Source organism: Armigeres subalbatus, chromosome 1, assembly GCF_024139115.2.
Source record: "Armigeres subalbatus isolate Guangzhou_Male chromosome 1, GZ_Asu_2, whole genome shotgun sequence".
NCBI lineage: Eukaryota > Metazoa > Arthropoda > Insecta > Diptera > Culicidae > Armigeres > Armigeres subalbatus.
This window is the reverse complement of record NC_085139.1, coordinates 221366173-221389995: the sequence shown is the minus strand read 5'-3', so window position 1 is coordinate 221389995 and position 23823 is coordinate 221366173. Positions and strand designations below refer to the sequence as shown.

General features: G+C 43.0%; 1 protein-coding gene across 3 annotated transcripts in view; it reads left to right on the top strand.

The window, feature by feature from the left end:
• The window catches only part of LOC134205795 (uncharacterized), a 129519-nt gene that overhangs the window by 73161 nt on the left and 32535 nt on the right, over positions 1 to 23823 (top strand). The window contains exons 1-3 of one of the 3 annotated variants that reach the window (XM_062681390.1): positions 7200 to 7656; positions 7722 to 9571; positions 9643 to 9959. The exons of the other annotated variants lie outside the window; for them this stretch is intronic. Coding sequence (XP_062537374.1) covers positions 7400 to 7656; positions 7722 to 9571; positions 9643 to 9959 — 2424 coding nt within the window. The 5' untranslated portion in view covers positions 7200 to 7399. Of the gene's footprint in view, positions 1 to 7199; positions 7657 to 7721; positions 9572 to 9642; positions 9960 to 23823 lie in introns of those variants that run through there. 3 annotated transcript variants of the gene reach the window in all.

Below are 23823 nucleotides of genomic sequence, written 5' to 3'. Positions count from 1 at the left end.
TGTACCACACATGTTTCGGACAGCAGAACAAAGGGAACAGTAGCGACAATCTTTATCTAGTAACTAAAATATCTTTTGTCAAGCCCATATCAAGCATAATTTTTCATAACGACGTATGTAACAATTATGAGGATTCGAGAAATCCTTTGCAGAAAGTTGGCAAAACTTTTTCTAAAACTGTTTTAAAACTAAATCTTTTTTCAATACTTTTTTCCGCTGGCATGCGTCATTACATGACACGTAATAAGCGTGCTTCACATCAAATCTCAGTTCATTCAAATTCACTGTGAAAACGATAAAATTATACATACACCGGTATGCTGCACGCACGTCGGTGTACATTAATCGGTTTTCCATAGTGCACGATTGACGCAACTACAGTTTTGTTTTGTTTTGCTTTTTTTGTTACATAGGTCGCTCTTAGTTCCCATATGTTAAAGCGACGTATGTAACAGAGAGACTTCAAAAATAGATTTTTTTACATACGTCGATTCGTAAAAAGATTGAATTAAAGAATTTTAAGATCTGAAATCAGTAAAATCGATGCGTATTATATAAAGCCGCGTGTAATTGTCACGTTGTATTGAAAACCTTGTTTTGTTTACTTTTGTTACATACGTCGTTTTGAAAAATTATGCTTGATATATTAACTGTCAAAGGTTGAGTCAAGTGCCCTGCGGTGTATTACTAGTGCGTTTGAATCATATTATTCCGTACGTCAAACGAGACCAAAAATGTCGAGGAAGCATTTTTCATCTATTTTTAAATTTCAAATTAAACAATGTTCCTTTCGATTCCTGAGTCAAAAGAAAAACTGACGCGTTCAGGATGATTAGCTTCATCGTTCCATGAAAGAAAATAATATATCGATTCTTCATTTTAGCGAGGATTCTAACCCATCGAGCGAACGTAATTTATATTATAGCATGGTAGCTGCTCAATGCTCGTAGTCCCGATTATATGGGAAAAACCCGACTTAATCCACCTACAGTGAATGGAACCCTTCTTACACCTTTGAAAGGTTATGGGTGAACTATTTATTTATTTATTCAGACTAAGGCCGAAGTGGCCTGTGCGGTATGTAAGAGTCTTCTCCATTCGGCTCGGTCCATGGCAACACGTCGCCAGCCACGCAGTCTACGGAGGGTCCGCAAGTCATCTTCCACCTGATCGATCCACCTTGCCCGCTGCGCACCTCGCCTTCTTGTGCCCGTCGGATCGTTGTCGAGAACCATTTTCACCGGGTTATTGTCCGACATTCTGGCTACGTGCCCGGCCCACCGCAGTCGTCCGATTTTCGCGGTGTGAACGATGGATGGTTCTCCCAACAGCTGATGCAACTCGTGGTTCATTCGCCTCCTCCATGTACCGTCCGCCATCTGCACCCCACCATAGATGGTACGCAGCACTTTCCTTTCGAAAACTCCGAGTGCGCGTTGGTCCTCCACGAGCATCGTCCAGGTCTCGTGTCCGTAGAGGACTACCGGTCTAATGAGCGTTTTGTAGATGGTCAGTTTGGTACGGCGGCGAACTCTATTCGATCGAAGCATCTTGCGGAGTCCAAAGTATGCACGATTTCCAGCCACTATACGCCTCCGAATTTCTCTGCTGGTATCATTTTCGGCAGTCACCAGTGAGCCCAAGTACACAAATTCTTCTACCACCTCGATTTCATCACCACCGATGCCAACTCGCGGTGGGTGGCTCACATTGTCTTCTCTTGAACCTCTTCCTATCATGTACTTCGTCTTCGACGTGTTGATGACTAGTCCAATCCGCTTGGCTTCCCTCTTCAGTCTGATGTAGGCTTCCTCCATCTTCTCAAAGTTACGTGCCATAATATCTATGTCGTCGGCGAAGCCAAATAGCTGGACGGACTTATTGAAAATTGTGCCACTCGTGTTAATCCCTGCTCTTCGTATTACCCCTTCCAAAGCGATGTTGAATAGCAGACACGAAAGACCATCACCTTGCCGTAACCCTCTGCGGGTTTCGAAGGGACTCGAGAAACTCGAACTACGCACATCACCCGATCCATCGTCGCTTTGATCAACCGTGTCAGTTTATCCGGAAATCCGTTTTCGTGCATTAGCTGCCATAGCTGGTCCCGATCGATTGTATCATATGCGGCTTTGAAGTCGATGAATAGATGATGTGTGGGCACGTTGTATTCGCGGCACTTCTGCAGTACTTGGCGAATGGCGAACACCTGGTCCGTGGTGGAGCGTTCGCCCATAAAACCCGCCTGGTACTGCCCCACGAACTCCCTTGCAATTGGTGCTAGTCGACGGCATAAAATTTGGGAGAGTACCTTGTAGGCGGCGTTCAGCAATGTGATTGCGCGGTAGTTGCTACAATCCAGCTTATCGCCCATTATGTAGATGGGACACTCGACACCTTCCATCCACTCCTGCGGCAAAACTTCCTCCTCCCAAATCTTGGTAATGACCCAGTGCAGCGCTCTAGCCAGTGCCTCACCACCGTGTTTAAATAGCTCTCCTGGTAGTTGGTCAACCCCAGGGGCTTTGTTGTTCTTCAGCCGACCAATCTCCTCCTGGATTTCCTGGAGATCCGGGGCCGGTAGAATTATGTCCTGCGCGCGTTCCCCTAGGTCCATCACCATACCGCCATCTTCGTCTGCCACATCGCCATTCAGGTGCTCTTCGTAGTGCTGCTGCCACCTTTGGATCACCTCACGCTCGTTCGTAAGAAGGTTCCCGTTTATGTCCTTACACATATCGGGCTGTGGCACGTGGCCCTTACGTGAACGGTTCAACTTCTCATAGAACTTTCGTGTGTTATTAGCGCGGTACAGTTGCTCCGTCTCTTCACGGTCTCGATCTTCCTGCTGACGCTTTTTCCTCCGGAAAATCGAGTTTTGTCTGTTCCGCGCCTGTTTATATCGTGCCTCATTCGCTCTCGTGCGGTGTTGCAGCAATCTCGCCCATGCTGTTTTCTTCTCATCAACTGACTTCTCACATTCGCCTCATACCAGTCGTTCCTTTGATCCCGGGGCATCGTGCCTAGTACAGCGGTTGCGGTGCTACCAATGGCGGATCGAATATCTCTCCAGCCATCTTCAAGAGACGCTGCGCCTAGCTGCTCTTCCGTTGGGAGTGCCACTTCCAGCTGCTGCGCGTATTCTTGGGCTAGTCTACCGTCTTGTAGCCGCCCAATATTAAGCCGCGGCGTCCGACTTCGACGCGTGTTGTACACCGTCGAGAGTTTTGAGCGCAGGCAAACTGCAACGAGGTAGTGGTCGGATTCAATATTCGCACTGCGGTAAGTGCGGACGTTCGTGATGTCGGAGAAGAATTTACCGTCGATTAGAACGTGGTCGATTTGGTTTTCCGTTTCTTGGTTAGGTGATCTCCATGTGGCCTTGTGGATATTTTTGCGGGGAAAGAAGGTGCTTCGGACTACCGTTCCGCGGGAGGCTGCGAAGTTTATGCATCGTTGGCCGTTGTCATTCGATACGGTGTGCAGACTATCCGGTCCGATGACCGGTCTATACATTTCCTCTCTTCCTACCTGCGCGTTCATGTCACCGATGACGATTTTGACGTCCCGCAGTGGGCATCCATCGTATGTCTGCTCCAGCTGTGCGTAGAACGCTTCTTTCTCGTCGTCGGGTCTCCCTTCGTGTGGGCAGTGCACGTTGATGATGCTATAGTTGAAGAAACGGCCTTTAATCCTCAGCTTGCACATCCTTGCGTTGATTGACTGCCACCCAATCACGCGTTGGCGCATCTTTCCCAGCACTATGAAGCCGGTTCCCAGCTCGTTGGTGGTGCCACAGCTTTGGTAGAAGGTAGCCGCCCGATGCCCGCTTTTCCACACCTTCTGTCCTGTCCAGCAAATCTCCTGCAGCGCCACGACGTCGAAGTTGCGGGGATGTAATTCATCGTAGATCATCCTGTCGCAACCTGCGAAACCTAGCGACTTGCAGTTCCATGTTCCAAGCTTCCAATCGTGATCCTTTATTCGTCGCCTAGGTCTTTGCCGATTCTATCGAGTCGCATTATCTCTTATATTGTTCGTAATTATTGGTTTTCCAGGCGGCTTATTGGGCCTGCGCAAACCTCCTGTCTCGCCGGAGGGCCGTCGTGTCAGGGCTGTTTAGCGTCCCACCTAACACCAGGACTTGGGCTTGTGCGCTTTGAGCGGCACACGGTCGCTTTGGCGGAGCCTACTTGCGGATACATGCAGCTTTTTATAGAGGTTTAACAGGGCCCACTGTCAAACCCCACCACATCCTAGGCAAGCCCCACAACTCGCAGATGGCCTGGGGAGGGATCGTCAAGCCCTTGGACAAAGTCCCTGCTGCCCCCAATGGGTGAACTGCATATTACAATTTCTATGCATAAACATGAACTTTAATTGGAAAACAAATAAACGAAATTTTATGCTCGAAAAAAAGTTCGAATCTTTAGTTGGTAATTTTTTTTCGGATTTTAGAAAGGGATATTTAGAGGGATTTAAGGTAGCCTCACACCTCGGGAATTTGGTTCGCGGATTTTTTCCCCATGCATTTTTGCATATGCGATGTTTTCGGAATTTGGACACGGAAAATCAAAATCCCGGCCCCATTCAAAATACACGGGGCTCAAAATCCGCTGGAAAAATTTTCCCGAGGTGTGAGGCAGCCTTTAGACTGCATATTTGGTTTGCCGCCTTAAATGGCAATATTACAGCTTCTGTTTAAGCCCAAAAGAGTTCAGATCGGGTCATAGACGGCTGAGATATTGGTGTGACAATTCTTCATTAGTAGTCTGAAAATATGTCTCATATTCGTATTTCACAGATATCTCTGAAACCGAATTTCCGATTGCAGAAAAAAAATAATGGGTCCAATGACAAAAACAGATAAAATCGCACAAATCGGCCCAAGGACGACTGAGATCTTGATGGGACATATTTTACCAATGTGTGAAGTTGATACGTCTTATGCTTTATGTTCGTATTTCAGAGATATCTCCGGAACCCAATGTCTAATTGCAAAAACAAAATACAATGGGTTCAATGGCAAAGTCATAGCTTTCGTTTAAAGATAAAATCATGCAAATTGGTTTACAGACGACTGAGATATTCATGTGACATTATTTTGTTAGTTTTCTGAAAATACACTTCATGTCCGTATTTCTCACATATCTCTGGAACCAAATGTCCGATTGCAGAAAAAATTGAACTTGTACAATGACAAAGTCATTTCGTTTAGTGTTAAAATTGTGCAAATCGGTCCACGGACGGCTGAGATTTTGATGTGACATTTTTGTAACGCACACACATACGCACACACGCACACACACACATACATACATGTGCTCAGTTCGTCGAGCTGAGTTGATTGGTATATACGACTTGGGTCTCCGAGCCTCGGATAAAAAGTCGGTTTGTCAAGCGATCTTTATACCCTTCTTAGGATGTAAGAAGGGTAAAAAGGGATATTTCTGAAAATTTAACAATTTTTAAACAATACAAAAAGCTGCAGATTTGATTTGCCGCTTTAAATGGAAATATTACAGCTTCTGTTTAAGCCCGAAAGAGTTCAAATCGGGTCATAGACGGCTGAGATATTGGTGTGACAATTTTTCATTAGTAGTCTGAAAATATGTCTCATATTCGTATTTCACAGATATCTCTGAAACCGAATTTCCGATTGCAGAAACAAAAACATAGCTTTCGTTTAAAGATAAAATCGCACAAATCGGTCCAAGGACGATTGAGATCTTGTTGGGACATATTTTACCAATGTGTGAAGTTGATACGTCTAATGCTTTATGTTCGTATTTCAGAGATATCTCCGGAACCCAATGTCTAATTGCAAAAACAAAATACAATGGGTTCAATGGCAAAGTCATAGCTTTCGTTTAAAGATAAAATCATGCAAATTGGTTTACAGACGGCTGAGATATTCATGTGACATTATTTTGTTAGTTTTCTGAAAATGCACTTCATGTTCGTATTTCTTACATATCTCTGGAACCAAATGTCCGATTGCAAAAAAAATTGAACTCGTACAATGACAAAGTCATAGCTTTCGTTTAGTGTTAAAATCGTGCAAATCGGTCCACGGACGGCTGAGATCTTGATGTGAGATTTTTGTAACGCACACACATACGCACACACGCACACACGCACACACACACACACACACATACATACATGTGCTCAGTTCGTCGAGCTGAGTTGATTGGTATATACGACTTGGGTCTCCGAGCCTCGGATAAAAAGTCGGTTTTTCAAGCGATCTTTATACCCTTCTTAGGGTGTAAGAAGGGTAAAAAAATGGAAAACTGCCTAAACCATTTTCCTTGTCAGCTGCGAACGCATTGATCAATCTTGATCAAATTAAATAGCATGAAATAAGAAGAGTGGCTCTGCGAAATGCGACTTGTTGCGATAAAATCAGTTATGTCTAAGTACATGAAAATCGTGTGAGTTTTTGAGGTTGAAAAAGTGACCATACAGACACACAAACATACATACACACACAGACATCACCTCGATTCATCAAACTGAGTCGAATGGTATAAGAAACTTTACTATTAGATGTTCCTGTAAAAAGTTCGTTTTCGGAGTGGAATGATAGCCTTTCGGTACAACTTTGTTGTACGAGAAAGGCGAAAATAAAAAAAAACTTCGAGAACGTTATAGACGAATCCAAGTAAAAATAAAAAGAAAACACACGACGGTGTTAACTTTGACAGATCCTACAGCACAGCATAGGGAGATCATTTTAAAATGCTTATAATAAATTCTAGACAAAATTTAATTAAAATCTAATTGATGTACGGTACGGAAAAAGTTTTGAATTACATATCTGGAAGCTTATCTCAATTTTTTGAATATTTTCCAAAAATGTATCTATCATACAGTTCGGAACTTTTTCCGTACCATACATCAATCAGATTTTAATTAAATTTTGTCTAGAATTTATTATAAGCATTTTAAAATGAGTTCCCTATGCTGTCCTGTAGGATCTGTCAAAGTTAACACCGTCGTGTGTCTTTTTCTTATTTTTACTTGGATTGGTCTATAAAAAATCACCAAGCCGAATCACGCCGCCGTTCAAAATTCTGACAAACGCCGCCGCCGTCGATTTTCGGACCGGCGCACACCTCTATCGGAAACATCGCATGCGTCGATGATGATTTCGATGATTTCCCGTTTTTTAGCAAACGTCATCAGTGACGGCAAAATCAAAAACCATCAGTGAAAAGTGAAGCGGTGCGGAAGCATAAATTTGTAAACATTGAAGAAAATTTTCAATTTTGTCGAGACAATTCATTCAAAATTCTGAAACAACTAATTAAGCATAACAACATTCATTTAGCTGTTAGTATAAAGTCCAGGTTAAGTGGCTGGCAAAAGTAATTTAAAAAAAAATACCGTGGCGATGCAGTGCCGAACGTGTCGAAAGCCGCCGGACCATCAGTCCGCCGTTCCGGTCGAAGCAATGCTGGACTATCACGGGAAATCCGTGGCCGATATGATCTTCGAGCTGACGGAGATAATGGTCACCTACGATCATAATCTTCCGCAGTTTATCTGTGTGAGCTGCGCGGAGGACCTTCGGTCGGCGTACAACTTCCGGCAGCGCTGCATCGATTCGAATGATCTGTTCCACAGTGAACTGATGAGCGCCACCACGGGGTAAGACATTGGGAAGGAGTTTTTTCGATTCGATTCGAGTTTTTATTGAGCTCTAATTTATGCAGGGGGGTATCGTCTTCGATTGGACCCAACCTACTGATACTGAAGGTGGAGAAAAGTGATCCGGAGCTGTTGGAGATGAACCAGCACAATGCGACTGATGTCGATTTGAATGTCACACCTGTAACGATGCCCGGCAATGGGGAACGCTTGAGTAAAACGATCAGTGGCAAAACAAAATTGAAAAACATTGTAATAGACTACATTTTGCCAAAGGAGGATCGGTTCCAATGCGTTTTTGATCCGTTTTCAAGATGCACTTATTCGCAGAAGAGTATCAAAATTGGAAATTTTATTCGGCATTGCCGAACAATGCACAAACAGACTGCCGCTCTTAAAGGGCTGCTAACAGAGGAGTCACCTACGGTAACACCGGTTCCTACGAAGAAACCCCAAGAACAAAACCCTGCTCCACAGGCACAGGATGCGAATCAGTCAACATCTAAGCTAAATAAAATTCCATCGATGCATCCAAGTGTGGTTTCTCGAAAGTACATTAAAATGAGAGAGAACGGCCGCTTTTATTGTGCGATCGATAGTCAAAACCCATGCCAATATTCGCAGCCGAAGAGGGTAATATCCATCTTTATGCGGCATTTCAGATCAGCCCACCTGAAAGTATATGCGTCTATTTTTAATAGACCCTTTTTCCAGATGGTTAAATCATCGAAGATAGAACAAGAAAAGGTACCACAGCCGACTAAAGTTTATACAAAACCAAATTTGGATGCTCTACGGCTTAAAACAAGACCTACCTTGGGAACAGACAATAAAGAGAGGATTAATTTTACCAAAATTGTGCTAAAATATGTCATGTCTAAGGATGACGACTTTTACTGCGTCATAGATGAGCTGAGTGGTTGCAGATACGCGCAGCGTAAGCTCGACCCAGGTAATTTTCTGAGGCACTTTAGAACCCAGCATCCTCATAGGGCAGTAGCTGAGAAGCTTCTCAGCTCGGACGGGCTGGAGCCGATCGAGAAGAAGCGAGTGGTTCGTGCAATTCCTACCCGTATTGATCAGCCACAACTGCTAGAAGCATGTATAAAACTGATGGCTATTCACAATTTGCCAGTACGGGTTTTCCAATGGCCGGCGATGCGTTTACTACTAGATCCTCTGTCTTCTGCAATGGTGTTCGAAATCAATGAAACTTCTATGGTTGAACACATCCATCAGGCGGCGGAACACCTGCTTTCACATATGCGACACGAGATGCAGCACAAAATGATCTCGATTCACATTGAATGCATTGTTTACGGGGAGAAGAACTTCCTAATTGTTAGTGCAAATTTTACCTCATATGAACAGGTGCACACGCGGGTGATCGGGCTCATAAAAACCACAGCAGCCGTGTCTGCTGGTGAAATAAAGGACAAACTTGAACAACTGTTGAACCGATGTCACATTTCGGAGAGTCAGATCCTCGCTATCGTAGTGGGCAATACCGAAAGCACTCTGCAAACACACAAAAAGCTTAAGAAGTCGTTTTCTGATTCATTGTTTGAAATTGAACCGAACCGTGAGTATGGCGAACCGGACAAAGAGAAGATCCTAATCGACGGGATCGTGGCCGAACTGCAAGGGCAATTTCAAGTCATGCCAAACGTGATCAGTACTATTCTGACCGCATTGAATGTAATCATTCCAAACACCGATCCTACCATAGAACGAATTGAACGTTTCCTCCATGTTCTGAGAAGCCCTCAATACAAGAATCATTTCGAGACAGGCAAAGCTACCTATCCACCACTCTGGTGTTCGCAACGATGGCTCTCTAACTTCAAATCAATCCGACGCATCATCAAGCAGGAGTCGCTCTATATGTCGCTAGGTGAAAAGCATCCAGATCTTGGTATGTTTCTCCCAAACCAATGATGATGGTGAAATCGAACCCCTTTCTGATTATTCAATCCCCTGTTTCAGCCCTGAGCGAATCCGACTGGCAGTTCCTGCGCGAATATCACGCTGCATTCCTGCCGCTGCACAAGCTGTTCAAAACGGTGGAGCGAAGCCGAACGAAGCACGTGACGTTTTCTGCGTTTTACATGCAGTTGCTACTAGTTATTAAGGATGTACGCGCCCTCGGCAATCGATTCTCGAAACCCATAAGCGATTTGCTGTCCGAACGGCTAATGGTGCTCAAGGAGCGAATGGTTTTCAGGGCGGCCCTCTATCTGGATCCGCGGTTTCTGTACTTCAAGTCGGTTGTGCTCACCCGGGAACAGCAGGACGACGCGCAGGTATGGTTTTGGTGGAGTGGGGTTACGTCTCTCCCAGTTGAATGATTTCTGGTGATAGCAGACACAGTTTCACTTTTCCAGTCTAAAATTAACACGCAGAGATTAAGGTTGAAGATGGAATCGCTAGATAAAGAGGACCAATTTAAGTATAATGTGATCCAATCGAATGGTTCCAAGATCTTCATACCAGTTTGAGACAGAGGCACGAAAGGTCGTGTTTATCGCTCGTGTCATCAGTAAAAAGCTTTCGCTTGTGTTTTTTTCGGCTGTTTTCCCTTCGTTCGCGTGCTCCCATTTTCAAGGTGGCTTTTTTCTCTCGGCTCCAGTATTCGGTGACCGGCCTAGTCGCTGGCAAGTATCAAGCAAGAGGGGGAAAGTGTACAACCAGCTATCGAAGATGTAAATCCACAAGATGATATTGTTCAAATTAAAAAAGTTCTTTATGAGACTACCGGACCAGAAAATGCGCTCCCTTCGCCCTCAAAAGACGCGAAATTCCAAGTGAATTGTCGTCAAAACATAGCGGATGGGAGCATCTACTACCCGGTAAGTTATATGACTACTTTATCGGTTATAAAGCTGTTTCTGGCACATTGTCATTCGCAGATGTGCCCGAAACTTTTGACGAGCTAGCTGGACGTGCAGATCGGGCAATGTGGATGGCGGCTGTACGAGATGACCTAAGATCCATGGAAAAGAACAGGGTTTGGCGTGTTTCAAGTTGTCCCAAAGGAGAAACATTTGCTCCGGTTGCACGGCTTGCCACTATTCGAACTGTGCTCGCCGCTGGTGTTCAACTGGCATTTCCACCACTACCACCTACCTACGACCACTACCTCGTTGCAGTATGCCTACGCTCAAAACTCTCGACGGTGTACTACACGCGTCGAAGTCGGACGCTGCGGCTTAACATTGGGCGGCTACAAGACGGTAGACTAGCCCAAGAATACGCGCAGCAGCTGGAAGTGGAAGAGCAGCTAGGCGCAGCTTCTCGTGAAGATGGCTGGAACGATATTCGATCCACCATTTGTAGCACCGCAACCGCTGCACTTGGCACGTTGCCCCCGGATCAGAGAAACGACTGGTATGACGGCGAATGTGAGCAGTTAGTAGAAGAGAAGAATGCAGCATGGGCGAGATTGCTGCAACACCGCACGAGGGCGAACGAGGCACGATATAAACGGGCGCGGAATAGACAAAACTTGATTTTCCGGAGGAAAAAGCGCCAGCAGGAAGATCGAGACCGTGAAGAGACGGAGCAACTGTACCGCGCTAATAACACACGAAAGTTCTATGAGAAGTTAAACCGTTCACGTAAGGGCCACGTGCCACAGCCTGATATGTGTAAGGACATAAACGGAAACCTTCTTACGAACGAGCGTGAGGTTTGTAGAGTCTATAGTGAGTGCAAGATTTGTGTGCTGATTTTAATGAGAACAATATGAAAATCCTTGAATTAATTTAAGATTAAAAATAGAAAGCGCCCAATTTTATTAAACAAATATAATATTGCTCATACGAGACAGATTAATTCGAATCAGTGTAGTGAACGCACTTACATGAGCTAGAACAAGATGAATGATTTGACATGCAGGTATGCATGCACCCCAATGCGAATGTTCCAGAGAGAGGGAGAGTTAACGTTTGCATGAGTTGATGTTTTTGTGTCACATAGAGGAATTTCACCAAGCAAGAGCAAGATCTTGTATGTGTGAGTGTTAGAGATTCTATTTGAATCATGTGAGATGAAAATTCATCCTCGAGATGATCATCAGTCTATTGACGAATTTTGAAGAGATCGGAAGTTTTCATTTTGTGTGTTTCAGGTGGAAAAGCAACATTCGGCTGCTGTGATACGACATGGCATTCCATCCAAAGGTGGCGGCAGCACTACGAAGAACACCTGAATGGCGATGTGGCAGACGAAGATGGCGGTATGGTGATGGACCTGGGAGAACGCGCGCAGGACATAATTCTACCGGCTCCGGATCTCCAGGAAATCCAGGAGGAGATTTGCCGGCTGAAGAACAACAAAGCCCCTGGGGTTGACCAACTACCAGGAGAGCTATTTAAACACGGTGGTGAGGCACTGGCTAGAGCGCTACCCTGGGTCATTACCAAGATTTGGGAGGAGGAAGTTTTGCCGCAGGAGTGGAGTGTGTCCCATCCACAAGAAGTATGATAAGCTGGATTGTAGCAACTACCGCGCAATCACATTGCTGAATTCCGCCTACAAGGTACTCTCCCAAATTTTATGCCGTCGACTAACACCAATTGCAAGGGAGTTCGTGGGGCAGTACCAGTCGTGTTTTATGGGCGAACGCTCCACCACGGACCAGGTGTTCGCCATTCGCCAAGTACTGCAGAAATGTCGCGAATACAACGCCATACAATGCCCACACATCATCTATTCATCGACTTCAAAGCCGCATATGATACAATTGATTGAGACCAGCTATGGCAGCTAATGCACGAACACGGATTTCCAGATAAACTGACACGGTTGATCAAAGCGACGATGGATCGGGTGATGTGCGTAGTTCGAGTTTCAAGGGCATTATCCAGTCATTTCGAAACCCGCAGAGTGTTACGGCAAGGTGATGGTCTTTCGTGTCTGCTATTCAACATCGCTTTGGAAGGGGTAATACGAAGAGTAGGAATTAACACGAGTGGTAGAATTTTCAATAAGTCCGTCCAGCTATTTGGCTTCGCCGACGACATAGATATTATGGCACGTAACTTTGAGAAGATGGAGAAAGCTTACATCAGACTGAAGAGGGAAGACAAGCGTATCGGACTAGTCATCAATACGTCGAAGACGAAGTACATGATAGGGAGAGGTTCAAGAGAAGACAATGTGAGCCACCCACCGCGAGTTTGCATCGGTGGTTATGAAATCGAGGTGGTAGAAGAATTTGTGTACTTGGGCTCACTGGTGACTGTCGAAAATAATACCAGCAGAGAAATTCGGAGACGCATAGTGGCTGCGGAAATCGTACTTACCTTGGTCTCCGCATGACGATCCGATCGAATAGAGTTCGCCGCCGTACCAAACTAACAATCTACAAAACGCTTATTAGACCGGTAGTCCTCTACGGACACGAGACCTGGACGATGCTCGTGGAGGACCAACGCGCACTTGGAGTTTTCGAAAGGAAAGTGCTGCGTACCATCTATGGTGGGGTGCAGATGGCGGACGGTACGTGGAGGAGGCGAATGAACCACGAGTTGCATCAGCTGCTGGGAGAACCATCCATCGTTCACACCGCGAAAATCGGACGACTGCGGTGGGCCGGGCACGTAGCCATAATGTCGGGCAGTAACCCGGTGAAAAGATTCTCGACAACGATCCGACGGTACAAGAAGACGAGGTGCGCAGCGCAGCGCAGGTGGATCGATCAGGTGGAAGATGACTTGCGGACCCTCCGTAGACTGCGTGGTTGGCGACGTGTAGCCATGGACCGAGCCGAATGGAGAAGACTCTTATATACCGCACAGGCCACTTCGGCCTTAGTCTGAATAAATAAATAATAATAAGAATTGTTATATGAAGGTTCCGGTATGGAGTTTGTTTATTTGTTTATATGATACATCAACAGGCTGTATTAGCCCCAATGATGCTTACTTATAATTAATTACAAAATGCGAGATTACATTATATGGTCAAGTATCATTATCAACTATTCCTAAAAAAAACTGAACCTTTCGCGAATTAGTTGACGGAACAAGTTAAAATCAAAATGCACGGATACAAATTTCAATCGTTTGATTCAAAAATATTCATGTTTGTTCACAAACTGATAATATGTTTGAATCAAACATATTTATTTTGAAAATCAAATTTAATCCCTGTTTGTTTTATGCGTGCACTAGTGGGTAGCCCCTCGCTCGCTCTTGCATTGTGAAAACAGTCATGTTGCCGAATTTTCTTTTAAGGTCACTCCTGACGTAATCCAAGATTAAAAGTGCTCGCGTTTTCGGGGGCACACCACTCGATACGGAAGCAACGCACAACTGTCATTTTTATTATTTCACGCATGCTGCGACCCAGCAAAGCTAAATCAACAAAAATGGCAGTTGTGCGCCGCCTCTGAATCGAGCGATGTGTCCCCGAAAACGCGAGCACTTTGGAACTTGGATTCCGTCAGGAGTGACCTTAAGTAAGCTGATTTCAGTGGGTGGAACTGTACATGTACCATACTTTTTCTGGCAACGAAATGGCCATTGTGATATATACCAGAAAATAAAATGTGCATATCTCCAGATTTAGTTGCCAAACACTACTTTTTCGTTATTCCCACACTAGATCTTTGCAAATAGAAGCCGTTGGTATAAAAAACTCAAAATTGACAAAAATGGTTTATGTACCACTTTCGCCTGCACCGGTTCAAAAAAAATCGAATATTTAAAGCTCTGATCAGGAGTGATGAAAGATCTTCAACTGAAGCAACCATCAAACCCAATAATCATTTATGAAGAAAACCAAGAGGCCATAGGTATAGCAAATATTTTTTGAAAACGAAAGATCGAACCACATAGATACCAAGCACCACTTTATCCGGGATCATAAAGGCAACAGACGAGTATGAAATGTGTGAGATTCGAGAACCAGTTGGCAGATTTGTTCACAAAACCTTTAGAAGCCGTACGTTTCAGGAAACTGTGTCAAGACATTGTATTGACCGATTGAGAGTGGGTGTTGGCGTACTAGGCAATCGCCAACAGTAGCCCCTCAGTTACGCCGTTGGTAACCTTACTTGATGTGCTACAGCTCTTCGATGACTGAAGTACTCTTCTCCACTGGAATCGATCCTGGGCCAATCGCTTTTAGTCGCCCTGAATGTTGGCGCCCACAGGTCCTCTTCAACTGCAAAAGGCCATCGTGTACGCGGCCGTCCACGAAGCCTGCGGCCTTTTCCGGGTTCTCTACTAAATAATATCTTCGCTTGACGTACGTCTTCCGGCATACGAAGAACGTCTCCAGCCCACCGGAGTCTGCCGTGTCTTTATACACCTGGTACAACTCGTGATTCATGCGACGCCGCCAGATACCGTTCTCCTGTTTACCGCCGAGTATTGTCCGCAGCACCTTCCAGTTCAAAACTACGAAAGCTCTCCGATCAGCCTCCTTTAACGTTCATGATTCATGGCCGTATAAAGCCACCAGAAGAATCAGAGTAGTATACAGCGCGAATTTTGTCTTCGTTTGCAGACTACGGGACTTAAGCTGGTTACGAGGTCCGTAATAAGCCCTATTTGCAGCTGCAATACGCCTTTTCACCTCACGGGTAACATCATTATCGCACATCACTAATATTCCAAGATCATTCCCAGTCTAACGCTTGAGCTAGTCGGATACCATCGGTGGTGACGTTTTGTTCAACGTTCCCGTTCTGAACAGAAGGAAGCAAAGACGATCAACAACAACGCTACTACCTATTTAGCCGGGTGTGCACATACAAGCAGAAAGTGGCTGCCGGCAGTAACAGTGAGAATAGATAAAATCGTTCAATTCTGTTCCTTTCTCTGCTGCTGTCTGTTGTATGGTCTTCCCACAGTGGGTCCGCCGTCTGATTGAATCTTTCGTTTTCCCGTTAAACTTTGTATCTTTTCGCTTTGAATTACCCAAACCCATTTTTTTTCGTTTTTCATTTTATTATATAAGTATTAGAGCTACCCTGACCCCGTATTTTTTTTTTTAGCGGGCTGTTCGGCCACATTGAGAAGTCACATTGAGAGTTGACGTAAAGTCAATGTCAACTTCTCTCCACGAACAGCCTACATAGCCGTGTGGTGTCGGCAGCTGGTTATCTGGCTAAGAATAACATTACGGATTGCCTGTGATGCGGCTTTATGTTTACCGTGCCTACGAATGAATGGTTAGGGGGGTCTAATAAGAACCTAACCGCAAACGGAGCCTGTGAAGCACCAGGGCCCCCTTCACAGTATTTTAGCCCTCGCTGCGCTAACCGGAGCTATGGCATAGTTGACTTTTTACTTCTCCGAGATAATCGGCTACTCTTATTCAACCTCATCGTGAGGTTAAATAAGAGTGGGGTTTTGAATATGTGTTTTACTTAGTTTTCAACAAATTGTCACCTATATGGATTCGCATTATGCGTTTTTCACAGTGTACTCTGTGTCTCGTCTTTGACGTTCGGCTTTGGCTACTCTTGTTCAATCTCAACGTGAGTGTGGGGTTATGAATATGTGTTTTACTTAGTTTTTCAACAAACTTCCACCTATATGGATTCGCATTATGCATTTTTTTTTTACAATGTACTTTGTGTTTGTCATCTATATGGGTTTGCATTTTGCGCTTTTCACAGTGTACTCTGTGTTTCGTCTTTGACGTTCGGCTTCAGCTACTCTTGTTTAATCTCAACTTGAGGTTAAATAAGGGTGGGGTTATGAATGTGTTGCTATTTTACTTAGTTTTTTCAACAAATTTTCACCTATATGGATTTGCATTATGCGTTATTTTTTACAATGTACACACTCAAATTCAATTTCGCTGTTCGGTAAAGAAATTGACGAAATAGTTCGGTAAACCTAAGAAATTACAGATTTTTCGGTAAACATGATTTATTTTACCGTATTTCTGTAAAAAAAAATTGAACGTGCTGTCATTTTTTACAATATTCGGTAAAATCAATACAAATCGTACGGTAAAAACAAATTATCACCGTATACGGTAAAAAGACTACCGAAAAAACTTTGAAATTCATTTGAATGTACCGAACTTCGGTAAACTAAAATGATCTGTCATATTGGTAGCCATTTTCAAAATGAAAAATCATTTGTGATTCGCTTGTGGTGAAAATGTGCGCGCTTTTATTTAGTGACCGGAAAGTTGCAGGAGCCTGAAGTGTGGCGACGGAACAGGTAAATTGCTGAAGAAATATTTTTTCCCATAAGTTTTCGCAAGACTATATCTCTGCCTATTAGCAAAATAAAAATCAGCAATTTTAAGAAGGCGTATATGGTAGGGTCTTGACGAAACCACACCAATGAATTTTTGATAGGCGATGGTTGCAAAATGTTAATTAGTTGATTGGTGGTTGGTGTGATTTTGCCGAGCCCTGACTGTATAATAAATCCAAATATTTCATGTTTTGTTATTATATCTAGAGTAGAGTGGGGCAAGAGTACGCACTTAGTTTTCAATCGATCATGTGGCCCTTATGAAGCAAGCTTCTGCATATCAAATCAGTGTCGATGATTCATATACTCTTCCTTTATGTTACCCAGTGGAAACAATATTGAAATTATTGAGATTCGTTTTAGTAGAACCCTTATTGCAAGACAAGTGAAAAACGCACTCTTACCCCACCGGTGGGGTAAAAGTGCGCATCGGGTGGGGTAAGAGTACGCATTTATCCAATCATGTGCTTTAAGTATATATTAACACACATAAGAGTTAATAACATTTAATTGATGTTTAATGAGCATATATTAGGGAATGTTTAAAAATTACGTAACTCCTTAAGTGGGAGGGGGTCCTAAAAATGTGCACTTTCATACGAAAAACCATTGTTTTTTATATATACAAAAAACTACAGAGGTAAAAATATATATCAGGTTTCGCGTGGCGTATACAAAGGCATTTTCTTTAAAGAAAGTCCACCAATCGCGTAACGTAAAATTTGGCTATTTCATCACCCCTCCCCCCTATCTTACACTGTTTGTATGAATCCTCTAAAAAATATATGGATCTCCACACATTTCGCAACCCCTCCCAGCTAAACGTTGCGTAATTTATGAATGTTTCTTTTGATTAAATGAAAGTATCATTTAGATGAAATTGTGTTTTCGTACTATGATTAGGTGTACAACAAGTTCTAAACCAATTTCATTATTTCGCTTCAGTGCTTTGTTCGCTAAGGCTTTTCTAACACCGAATTACTTCAACTTATCCTAAAAAAATGTGATAATTTCGAATTCTGTCCCTTTTTTCTTAATTGTGGATCTTTACGCTTTGGAAGAAGTCTTATTTTGGCCGGAGATACGGGTTTGACATCATAACTTGAAGATTCATATGCGTACTCTTGCCCCACCGGTTCCTGCGTACTTTTACCCCACAGTCCCAAAAATGATTCAAGTAATGGTTTTGACTGCTTGAAAAACCAACCGGATTGGTGTTCTGTACCATAAAGTACTCTATACAATAGGTTATCGAAATGGTATAATGTTCACCTGATTGAACGTATATATGGTAATGAAATACTAGTTGCGGAAATCCAATTATTTTTAGCAAAATGATCAAAAAATTATCTAACTCCATATCTCCCTTGTTTTTTATTCAAATCGTTTACAATTACACATGATAATAGTTGGCCAGAATACCTGTCAAACTGATGCAGTGCTGCTAGTTTATCTTTTTTTATTACTTCAAAAAATCGAAAACGTACTCTTACCCCACGCGCACTCTTGCCCCACTCTACTCTATCTGTAGATACAAGATGACTTCACTGCGCCACGTCCGATGCTGCCTTTTGCGCTGTATGGAGCTTAACGGGAATGATCATCGTAAACTCGTGACTTCCAATATTGAATTTATTTTTTTATGGTTTCCAAAGTTGAATTCAAATAAAATGTATAAGCATAAAAATAAAACCCGACTTAATCCACCTACAGTGAACGCAACCCTTCTTACACTTTTGAATGGTTGTGTGTGCCCAGTGCATATTACAATTTCTATGCATATGACCTTCAATTGAATGTAAAATAACTGATATTATCATGCTTTTAACGATTTCAAAATAAAAAACCCAACTTAATTCACCGAGTAGTGATACTGCCTTTCTCGCATTTAGCCAAGACACCAACATATGGTTCGATGTACCATTTTCTTTATAACTTTCAAACGCAACGGTCGATCGTTTTGAAATTCAATAGTGATCAACTAGCCTATGTCCCCTGTCGAATGAAACTTTTTGCGAGGAAATCGGCTAAGGATTACTATATGAAAAGTTGTCTAAGTTAAAAGTTGTCTATGTCTTAGCTTTTGTGCACACACATACACACATACATACACACGGACAGACAGACATTTGTTCAGCTCGTCGACCTGAGTCGAATGGTATTCAACACTATGGGTCTCCGAAGCTTCTATAAAAAGTTCGTTTTCGGAGTGAAATGATAGCCTTTCGGTACAACTTGTTGTTGTACGAGAAAGGCAAAAAGAGATATTTCTGGAAATTTAACAATTTTTAAAAAATACAAAAAGGCTGCAGATTTGATTTGCCGCCTTAAATGGAAATATTACAGCTTCTGTTTAAGCCCGAAAGAGTTCAAATCGGGTCATAGACGGCTGAGATATTGGTGTGACAATTTTTCATTAGTAGTCTGAAAATATGTCTCATATTCGTATTTCACAGATATCTCTGAAACCTGTAACGCGGTGTGGATTTTTTGGAATAATTTTATTGGATTTGCTTAAAGCTTCAGACGTTTTTATTTTTTTAAGCACAATCATTTGTAAATATATTATGAAATTAAATTATTATTTTTAATTAATAAATAGCTTTGACGTTTTTATCCTTTTAAGTAAAATATCATTGAAATGAGTTGAAGCTTAATTATTAGTAATAAATTATTTTATGCTTTATTTTTTGTTGTTGTAATTATTAGATTATTTGAATTTAATTAGCTTTGGACGTTTTTCTCTTTTTAAGCAAAATAATGCTTGAATTCGTCAAGTCGGCTTGACGATTCACAGTCCAAAGCGAGACCATAATATTATCAGTATTTGCCCGACTATTTGACTGTCTTGGGTGAGGAAATATTTCAAGCGGTTTGCGTCTCGGCTAAGCAAAGTGGTATACTGTTTCAGTGAGTGCAGTAATGGCTCCTGAAACTAGATAGCTCTTTTACAACCATTTGCTCGATCATGGGAAGGCGCCAAATTGATATCGCCATTTGAATCTTTGTACATAAACAGCAATTGTCCTTCAAGGTTTCTTGAAGGTAGAAATCCTTAAGCTCGTTCATTTTCGCTCGCACTAGAGGAAGAGAAGTATCGCGGTTTCCAAGTTCCGAAGAATTTAAAGTATTTCTACAAAGTGAAACGTGTTCCTTCAAAGTTTGCAGAAGGTAATAATTGAGAACAGTGGTATAAAGTGAAGTGCTTGAAGCAAAATCTTTTGGTGTCTTCCAGATAGCTGCTTATTTCGGTCAGTGCGTCTGACACTTTCGCGATTCTCTCCATTTGTCGGAGTAGATATTGAGACAGAAAAAGGTAATTCTAGATTATGACTTTAATTTTGCACACGACTAACGTTCGCCATTCGCGTTGGACTTCCAGCGCGTAGGCGCTTTTTTTGTACGGGCTGGAATTTTGTGACGACCAGCGGAGTCGAATTGGGGTTCCGTCCTTTTGCTGTGGGTCGCAGTGCGACCAAATTGAGCTTAATGTGTCCGCTAAGGCCCGCCTTACGAGGTAGTCAAACGGAGGGGAGTGAAGTTCGTTTAGTTAGTCGAGCGAAACTCACCCGACAGTCGCCTAAAACTGTCGATAAGACCACCATTTCGCTACAACCCCCTGGTGGTCAGGTGTCGAGAGCGCGGTTCCCGTACGTCACCAATTATCGTACGCTGAACCGAACCCGAACCGAGAATTAGTAGCTTTCCTTTAGTCCTCGCCCGGTGAATCGGAAAGGTACGTGAAGCCGGGTCGTAAGGAAAGCGGGCTACTAGTTTGAGGGAACGGTCATTCCGGACGCTCTCGACGGTTTCAAAGCGGAAGCCTTCCGTCCAGCCGCCACTCCCTCCGCACCTTTAGTTCGGCCATTTTGACACAAGCTCACGCCGCCATCGTGTGGAGCTTCGAACGCCCACTGGCAAGCCGCTGGTACCACGACGCCATCGCGACAACTGCGTCACCAGCACCGCCGGAAGAACCGTCGTCTTCGGCACACCGCCGGAAGAACCTTCGTCTTCGGCACACCGCCGGAAGAACCTTCGTCTTCGGCACACCGCCGGAAGAACCTCCGTCTTGGGCACACCGCCGGAAAACCTTCGTCTTCGGCGTCCCGCCGGAAAACATCGTCTTCGGCACCCTGCCGGAAAGCCCTCCGTCTTCGGCACCCGCCGGAACCCGTCATCGCTACTAAAAATCCTGCGCAGGTACGTGGAAACCAGACATCATGCACGCGTACAAAAAAGGATTAGATTGAGCAACGACTGCTACGCGCACATAAAATTTAGCGCGCGCGAGTCTCACGAAGCTTGTGTACCTCACATTAACATTGGTGAGTCGCATTGAGACATCTCAATGCGATCAGCTCGTGCGCTGTTTGCCATGGCAAACCTTTGCAAACGTCAGCGGAGATGCGTAAAACAACTTGGGGGGAAATTTTCATTCAATAATATCGTAGCCTAAGTAACGCTAGCTATGCATTTTTAGCGCATGAGATGAGTCTCATGAGAAGTACATTGAGACACGCTCACTTAGTTATTTCATGCGCTCGCTAGCTTCTCTCGTCGCTCTGAATCGGTGCTACGTGAGCTTTTGTAGCTCATAGCACACTGTCTCATCCATGTATACACGAGAATTGAGAGACTCTGGTGGAAACTTGAATAATCATGGCCATGAATTAGTTTCCCCCTAGCTAGTACAAAATCCCGTCCAACCCGAATGAAGTCATTATAATAAATTTGTTGAATTTGAAGCTCTGAGAGTCAATTGATTTTGTTTCGGCAGTTCCGTGAGAACCTGCTGTTCTCTTTTACGTTTCCGTTATTTCGTTGGTAGATTGCATCTCAGACTTCGATTCCTCTTTTGATTTTGCGTTTATTGTTGAGCGAGCTTAAGTGATTACAAGGGTAATCAGGGCAAGGGATTTTAGGGTGGTTTTCCAGGTAACAGTGGGTGATTTTGAAAATTCAGCCAGCAACCGTTCGAGGATTTCCCCTGAGGAATTGTCTCAAAAATAGTCGGGCAAGTCAACAGACTGGTGGTCTCTCGTACGCGAGAGTGGCGCTAAAGCCACCAAAGTTTAAATAATTCCCTCAGACGATTAGCCAACGGTTACAAACCGAATTTCCGATTGCAGAAAAAAATGAATGGGTCCAATGACAAAAACATAGCTTTCGTTTAAAGATAAAATCGCACAAATCGGTCCAAGGACGACTGAGATCTTGATGGGACATATTTTACCAATGTGTGAAGTTGATACGTCTAATACTTTATGTTCGTATTTCAGAGATATCTCCGGAACCCAATGTCTAATTGCAAAATCAAAATACAATGGGTTCAATGGAAAAGTCATAGCTTTCGTTTAAAGATAAAATCATGCAAATTGGTTTACAGACGGCTGAGATATTCATGTGACATTATTTTGTTACTTTTCTGAAAATACACTTCATGTTCGTATTTCTCACATATCTCTGGAACCAAATGTCCGATTGCAAAAAAAAAAAAACTCGTACAATGACAAAGTCATAGCTTTCGTTTAGTGTTAAAATCGTGCAAATCGGTCCACGGACGGCTGAGATCTTGATGTGAGATTTTTGTAACGCACACACATACGCACACACGCACACACACACATACATACATGTGCTCAGTTCCTCGAGCAGAGTTGATTGGTATATAAACAGAAGCTGTAATATTGCCATTTAAGGCGGCAAATCAAATCTGCAGCCTTTTTGTATTTTTTAAAAATTGTTAAATTTTCAGAAATATACTTATAGAAGGGTACTTACACCCTAAGAAGGGTATAAAGATCGCTTGAAAAACCGACTTTTTATCCGAGGCTCGGAGACCCAAGTCGTATATACCAATCAACTCAGCTCGACGAACTGAGCACATGTATGTGTGTGTGTGTGTGTGCGTGTGTGCGTATGTGTGTGCGTTACAAAAATCTCACATCAAGATCTCAGAAGTCCGTGGACCGATTTGCACGATTTTAACACTAAACGAAAGCTATGACTTTGTCATTGTACGAGTTCAATTTTTTTTGCAATCGGACATTTGGTTCCAGAGATATGTGAGAAATACGAACATGAAGTGCATTTTCAGAAAACTAACATAATAATGTCACATGAATATCTCAGCCGTCTGTAAACCAATTTGCATGATTTTATCTTTAAACGAAAGCTTATGACTTTTGCCATTGAACCCATTGTATTTTGTTTTTGCAATTAGACATTGGGTTCCGGAGATATTCTGAAATACGAACATAAAGCATTAGACGTATCAACTTCACACATTGGTAAAATATGTCCCATCAAGATCTCAGTCGTCCTTGGACCGATTTGTGCGATTTTATCTTTAAACGAAAGCTATGTTTTTGTCATTGGACCCATTCATTTTTTTCTGCAATTGGAAATTCGGTTTCAGAGATATCTGTGAAATACGAATATGAGACATATTTTCAGACTACTAATGAAGAATTGTCACACCAATATCTCAGCCGTCTATAACCCGATTTGAACTCTTTTGGGCTTAAACAGAAGCTGTAATATTGCCATTTAAGGCGGCAAATCAAATCTGCAGTCTTTTTGTATTTTTTAAAAATTGTTCAATTTCCAGAAATATCCCTTTTTTTTTATTTTGAAATCGTTAAAAGCATGATAATATGCACTGCACAACCATTCAAAAGTGTAAGAAGGGTTGCGTTCACTGTAGGTGGATTAAGTCGGGTTTTTACAATGTACTTTGTGTATGTTACCTTTATGGATTCGCATTATGCGTTTTTCACAGTGTACTCTGTGTCTCGTCCTTGACGTTCGGCTTCGGCTACTCTTGTTCAATCGCAACGTGAGGTTGAATAAGAGTGGGGTTATGGATATGTGTTTTACTTAGTTTTCAACAAATTGTCACATATATGGATTCGCATTATGCGTTTTTTTTTACTAT